General features: G+C 43.2%; 1 protein-coding gene across 1 annotated transcript; it reads left to right on the top strand.

The window, feature by feature from the left end:
• The first annotated feature begins 964 nt into the window (after window positions 1–964).
• PCK1 (phosphoenolpyruvate carboxykinase 1) lies at window positions 965–6,841 on the top strand. The gene is made up of 10 exons (XM_003757664.4): window positions 965–1,055; window positions 1,199–1,467; window positions 1,694–1,875; window positions 2,534–2,737; window positions 2,836–3,023; window positions 3,610–3,772; window positions 4,226–4,450; window positions 4,536–4,667; window positions 5,232–5,327; window positions 5,788–6,841. Exons 2-10 carry the CDS (start codon window positions 1,244–1,246, stop codon window positions 6,240–6,242), a joined length of 1,869 nt encoding a protein of 622 aa, XP_003757712.1. The 5' UTR covers window positions 965–1,055; window positions 1,199–1,243; the 3' UTR covers window positions 6,243–6,841.
• The last annotated feature ends 357 nt before the right edge of the window (window positions 6,842–7,198 follow it).

The raw sequence follows: 7,198 nt of genomic DNA on the forward strand, positions 1-7,198 counted from the left end.
TTTGTTATAATTTTTAAAAATGCATCTTGGTTTGTGTTTTAATTTCCTCTTGCTCTTTCCCCAACAACACATTTGCACAGGACTAACTTTACAGGCCTATAATACCTAACCCCAAATTAAGCGGAAGGATCCCCAATTCCACCAATTATAAAATAGCAATAATAATAACAGATTAATAGCTGGAAGGAACCTAAAAGGTCTTCTTCCTAAATTCCTTCATTTCACAGAGCAGGAAATAGAGGCTCAGAGAGGCCACAACTGACATTCTCATAGCCCTTGCAAGTTTGTAGAGCAGGTCAGTGGGGAGCAGAGCTGGGGTCCCAGCCTCCTGCGTGCAGGGACTTTCTACCACCATGGACAGGGGCACCTTCCTTGTAAATCTTAATCAGAAAGCCCGCATTTAAGTACCCTAAATCTTGGTGCTCATTAGGAGCCCTCAGACTAGACTTTCTATGGATTCAAGGTGAGGAAATGGCCCGGGGGATGCCAGCCGAATCCGGTTCTCAGTCACTAACAGCCTTGTGTGGATTGTACGAAGTGTGAGCGTTTATCCTATGCCTAAGCAGTCTAGGAATCATTTCCAACGACTCAGGGCTCAGCGCACTAAACCTTGTCTGCCTTCCAAGGAAGGTCTCTGGGTCCGGGGCTGGGTTTTTTTTTTTCATTCACAATGAACTAGGTCAAAGTTTAGCAAGTCAACAAGTTGTGCAAGGACTCACTGGGGACGGTCCAATGGAGGGAAAAAAACCTGCTTGTATTCATTAATCAGCTGTCTGTTAAATAAGTGCTAATGATAACGCCAGCCCTCACCCGGGCCTTTAGGGTTGCAGGGTTGCAAGCTGTTCCCTGCCCGGACAGTTCGTGGCTACTGGCCAAAAGATACTGTTCTGACGTCAGGGCCGAGCCTCCCGCCTCCCAGGTGAGGGGGCTGGGCCCGCCTTCCTTGAGAGTATTTAAGGCGGGCGGGCGTGCTGTGGGAGCCAGGCTTCCCAGGAGGAAGGGACACTTCCCCAGGAAAAGCCGCCTAAAAAGCACCGGCTCCCCCAGACTCTCCGGTAAGTAGGGCCTTAGATACACTGGTGTCTAATTTTAGAAAGGCCCAGCCCCTTTTCTGCCTCCCGGCCACGGCCGGCGGGCGGGAGGGACGCGGGAAGCTCCTGGGGAGGTGCGAGACTAACGGAAAGTGTCCGGCTTTCAGAGCGCGCAGCCATCTCCGCCTGCCTCCCGGTGCCGCGGCCCAGCCATGCCCCCTCAGATGCAGGACAACGCGAACCCCGCCGCCCAGGTGGTCCGGGGGAGCCTGGAGGCCCTGGCCCCCGCCGTCCGCGACTTCGTGGAGAGCCACGCCCGGCTGTGCCGGCCGGACAAAATCCACATCTGCGACGGCTCCGAGGAGGAGAACAGGGCCGTCCTCGACGGCATGGCGGAGCAAGGCATGGTCCGGAAACTGAGGAAGTACGAGAACTGGTAAGGATTTACCAGGGGCGATGGCTGGGGGCTCGGGATGGGGTCGGGGGCGTTGGTTCTCCTTCTTACGCCCATTAAATGAGGGGGATGAGGGCCCCTTGCGCGCTCCCACTGATTTCGCCGCTGTGAGGTGCGGCTGCTATCTTCCGCCTGAGATTTCTGTGCTTCTAAAGTCTACTGTCTGAGCCCCCTGGAATCATAACCTGCGTGATCTTGCCTTTGCCAGCTGGTTGGCCCTTACGGACCCCAGAGATGTGGCCAGGATTGAAAGCAAAACGGTCATCATCACCCAGGAGCAGAGAGACACGGTCCCCATCCCCCCGACGGGCATCAGCGAGCTGGGGCGCTGGATGTCGGAGGAGGACTTTGAGAAAGCCTTCAATGCCAGATTTCCAGGATGCATGAAAGGTGAGCAAGGCACTTAATAGGACAAGATACAAGGATAATTTTCCACGATTATTGCAACATTGTAATTCTAACCATAGTAAGGACTTTTGTTTTTGCTAGAAACAAAATATAGTTGCCTCTGATAGTTTTAAAATTTCACGTGTGAAAATGACTAAATTGAAGAGGCATATTTATTTTATTACATTGAAACTATTTTAAATAATGGTAGTTATAATGCTAGCTAGCATTTATATGGCACTTTAAGCTATGCAAAAAGCATTATATATATATATATATATATATATATATATATATATATATATATGATCTTCTTTGATTCTCACAACAATCCTGTGAGCAAAGTGCTATTATTATTATCCTCATTTTACTGGTTAAGAAATTGGTGGTGAGAAGTTGTGATTTGCCTAGGGTCAAGCTCAGGTCTCCCTGACCCCCCAGTCCAGCACCCTGCCCAACCTAGTTGCCCGAGACATATATCCCAAAGAATAATTCAAAGTGAAGTTTGGTTAAAGGTTTAATTGGGGAAAATGGGATGTTTCAAGTGGGAAATAATTCATATTTTGCTATTAGCCTTTACAAACCTTTTCCAAGGATAATTCTTCAAACTGAGCCTGATATTCCCTGTTCTGTTTCTCACCTACGCTTTCTTGTTCTGTAGGCCGAACAATGTACGTCATTCCCTTCAGCATGGGCCCCATTGGCTCTCCTCTGTCAAAGATTGGCATTGAACTGACAGACTCCCCCTATGTCGTGGCCAGCATGAAGATCATGACCCGAATGGGAACACCAGTTCTAGAAGCACTGGGAAATGGGGAATTTGTAAAATGCCTCCATTCCGTGGGCTGCCCTCTACCTTTAAAAAGTAAGTGCACTGAAACCTTCTCCTTTGGCTGTGGGCCAAATTTTAGGCAAACTCCATTCACAAAGATGATACTCACTGGTCTGTGTCGTGTTTTACAGAACCTTTAGTCAACAACTGGGCCTGTAATCCAGACCTGACCCTCATTGCTCACATTCCTGATCGCCGAGAGATCATTTCCTTTGGAAGTGGATATGGTGGAAACTCCCTCCTGGGAAAAAAGTGCTTTGCCCTCAGAATAGCAAGCAGGATTGCTAAGGAAGAAGGCTGGCTTGCTGAACATATGCTGGTAAGAAGACATCCAAAAGAAAGAGAGGGAGAGAGAAAGGGAGAGGGAGAAGGAGAGAGAGGGAGAGGGAGAAAGAGAGAGAGAGAGAGAGAGAGAGAGAGAGAGAGAGAGAGAGAGAGAGATTAGATTCATTCTGCAAGGTTTCAAAGGAAACACTAGGATTAATGAGTCAGGAGTGTTGTAAAGGGGATTCATGTTTTAGGTAGGATTGATTTTGAGGTCTCTTTCAACTTTAAGATACTATAATTCTATAAACACTTAATTCATCTTCATGAGTTCAAATTTAGTGTCAGACACTTACTAGCTGTATGACCCTGGTCAAGTCAATTAACCCTGTTTTCCTTAGTTTCCTCATCTGTAAATTGAACTGGAGAAGGAAATGGCAAAACCACTTCAGTATCTTTGCTAAGAAAACTCCAAATGGGGTCATGGAGAGTTGGATACTCTAGTCAATATTTTTGTCAATTTGATTTCAGCATTTTGAAACACTAATACTGATAACAAAAGAGGCTCCTACCTCTTTTGGCTTTTGAAAGATCTACTGTAGGGCAAATGGCTGTTCTATAAGGATCCCATTTTTCCACAGATCCTGGGCATCACAAATCCTGAGGGTAAGAAGAAGTACTTTGCTGCAGCTTTTCCTAGTGCCTGTGGGAAGACCAATTTGGCAATGATGAATCCAACGCTCCCAGGATGGAAAGTTGAATGTGTTGGTGATGATATTGCTTGGATGAAATTTGATAAGCAAGGTAACTATTTTGGTCCTTCATATTGCCTATGGGGATCAGGTGAAAATTTGTTGGGGGGGTTGTTTTGCTTTCAAAACATTTGAAATTATTTATAAATATTTCCAAGAAAAATGGTTGTTAGAAATGTGTTTTTGATTAATTAAAAATCTGGATTAAAAATATAGTACATATGTTGCTGATTTGTTTACATATTTAACCTATCAAAATGTTGTTTGATGGGAAATTATCTAAGGAGCAGAAGAATTTAAAAAATCTTATGTGGTGCTATACAAAAGGAAATCAAACATAAATTCCAAATGAGTCTTTATTGTGAAACTGAGAAATACAAAAAAGGACTTTGAATTTGGCCAGAAAGGGGGGGGGGGAGTTATTCTTAAAATGAATTAGAATACATTTTCAAGTGTAAGTTCTTATTTCATATTCGCTTCTATTTCAATATTTTAAAATTTTCAGGCAATTTAAGGGCTATTAATCCAGAAAATGGATTTTTTGGAGTGGCTCCTGGAACTTCTGTGAAAACCAACCCCAACGCCATTAAGACCATTCAGAAGAACACTATTTTTACCAATGTAGCAGAAACAAGTGATGGGGGTGTTTACTGGGAAGGTATTGATGAACCTTTAGGCCCAGGCGTGACACTAACATCATGGAAAAACAAGGAGTGGACTCCAGAGGATGGTAAGAGCAGACAAATAGGGCCGTGATGTATGTGCTACTTTACTCCTACTGTATAATCCAACCAACCTTTGCCCTCTTTGCCCAGGGGAGCCTTGTGCCCATGCCAATTCCCGATTCTGCACTCCAGCAAACCAGTGCCCCATTATTGACCCTGCCTGGGAATCTCCAGAAGGAGTTCCAATCGAAGCCATTATCTTTGGAGGCCGGAGACCTGTTGGTGAGAACATCATTTATTAAAAATTAAAAGATGTGGGTTATTGTTCAGGCCTGTGGTTTCCCTGTTGTGGGCATAGTAACCTTCTCCACCAGTACAGATTGTATAGCCTGTGTCTTAGGTAAAAATACAAGAGAATCATTTCAGTTACACAGCGTTTAGTGTTTGCTAGTGATTATAAGAGGCAGAATTTGAATTTGGGTCTTCCTGAATATCAGCTTGTCCATCACACCATCCTTTCCCTCCTGGTGTATGGCTTTTAGAGAAATCTAGAAAAGGTTCAATGCTTCTACTGGAAATTGTATTTCCAGGACATTGTTTCACAGAAAAGGCAGAATCACTGTGGGGGCTGCTGGAGTCACTGAGCAAATGCATGCACCTAGGCTGGTCCTCAGATGACAATCAATAAGCCTGCCCTCTCAATCTGTCCAGTCCCGGAGCCTGCCAGAATTCTGTCCCAGGGATGTAGTTTTCGGCAGCCAAAGGTCACTTCCAGGCTACAATGACATAATTGAGGGGGACTTGAGTGGAATCCCAAGCTCTAAAGTACATTTTTTCTTGCTCAAGGTGTACCTCTGGTCTATGAATCCATGAACTGGCAGCATGGAGTGTTTGTTGGGGCCTCAATGAGGTCAGAAGCAACAGCAGCTGCTGAGCACAAAGGTAAGGGGAAAATGAACTATAGTTTGCTAGCGAGTTTTTTCTGTTAGTGTTTAAAATATCAAGCACATTTGCCCACTTGATCTTGTATTTCATTTCTTTTTCTCTTATTGTCACTCTTATGTACCTATTTTTTTTCTTGGTCCAGATCTTTGAAAATTCCTTAGTTAGATCTTCTATCACTGACAGTCTTAAAGTACAGGGTGGGGCAACAGACATAGTGCTAATAACCTGTCAGAGTCAAATCTCCTTGACTAAAGCTCACTCTCTAGTAATGACCCCATAGGCTGTCTCTGTCGTCTGTCTCTTTCTTTTCTCTTTCTGTCTTTTAATATTTATGATGATTATATTGACTTGACTATTATAATGACTTGGAAAGCCCTGACTCTCACTCTATTAGGAAATATCATTGTTAATTAGAGATGCCCTGTACATTTCATATTCCTCTGTGTTTGTTTAATAGGCAAAGTCATCATGCATGATCCTTTTGCTATGAGACCTTTCTTTGGCTACAACTTTGGGAAGTATCTGGCTCATTGGCTCAGTATGGCGCAGCGCCCGGCAGCTAAACTGCCCAAGATCTTCCATGTCAACTGGTTTCGGAAGGACAAAGAAGGCAAATTCCTCTGGCCAGGATTTGGCGAGAACTCCCGGGTCCTGGAATGGATCTTCAATAGGATCAGTGGAGAAGACAATGCTAAGCTCACCCCCATCGGTTACATCCCTTCTGAAGATGCCTTCAATCTCAAGGGCCTGCCAGATGTCAATATGACAGAGCTCTTCAGCATCTCCAAGGAGTTCTGGGAGAAGGAGGTGGAGGACATTGAGAAGTACTTTGAAGTGCAAGTCAATGCTGACCTTCCTTACGAAATTGAGAAGGAAGTCAATGCTCTTAAGCAAAGAATAAGCCAGATGTAATCAGGCTGGCATGGAGTATTTGTAATGTCTGTTTGCTTTTTGGAGTGGGGGAGGAAATGATGATGTTTCCAATTCATAAAATACGTAGCCAGGTAAATGAACAGACACTGAGGGTAGAACCATAATAAATGCACTGGGGTAGCACTATAATGAATGCACAGATGGGCCTGGTAGTAACTCTGAAAAGCATGACTTAATTATTCATATAAGGTGTTAACTTAAGAGATTGGGAGGGAAAAATCTTAGTCATATCTCCATTATTCTACCTAGTGAATTTTCTCTTGTACTTTTAAGACCATATAGACATTAGTCCTTATTCTTCTTAACAATATCACGGGGGACTATGAAATTCAGAAAGAAAAAAATACTTGATGTATATATGTATGTTTGTGTGTGTCTGTGTGTATGTATTATTAAAACATATTTAACATCTTAAAAAATTCTTTGGAAAGATTACTGGTTAGTCTTTACTAGAATGAAATGCCACTATTAATAACATATCTATATAAATTATTTTTGTACACTATTCCTTACATTTATTATGATTTCTAATTTTTGGCATGACCTGTTCTATAAAATTATTCAATAAATTTTTTGTAGAAAACATTTTACTTGGCTTGAATGTTTGCTTTTTTTGAATCACACAACAAAGAGGTGTCTTTAGGTCTTTCTGGTGGCTGATTGTAGAAGACAAGCATCACTTACTTTATTTTCTTCCAATATTGAGAATGTATGTTTATTATGAAAGTATTCAGTGTCAGGGGATGGGATGGTGGTGAGGGAAGGAAGACAAAGAAGAAAGAAAGTGTTGTTTGTCCTTTGTTCTCAAAGAGGACTGTGACTTATAGGCTGTGCAAGATCACTAGCCTCACTTTCCTCTCCAGAGCCATTCAAGTCTTATGGTCAAATATGGATCTAGACAGCCCTAAATGAAATGGGAGATCTTGACCTTTTGA

Source organism: Sarcophilus harrisii, chromosome 2 (assembly GCF_902635505.1).
Source record: "Sarcophilus harrisii chromosome 2, mSarHar1.11, whole genome shotgun sequence".
Lineage (NCBI taxonomy): Eukaryota > Metazoa > Chordata > Mammalia > Dasyuromorphia > Dasyuridae > Sarcophilus > Sarcophilus harrisii.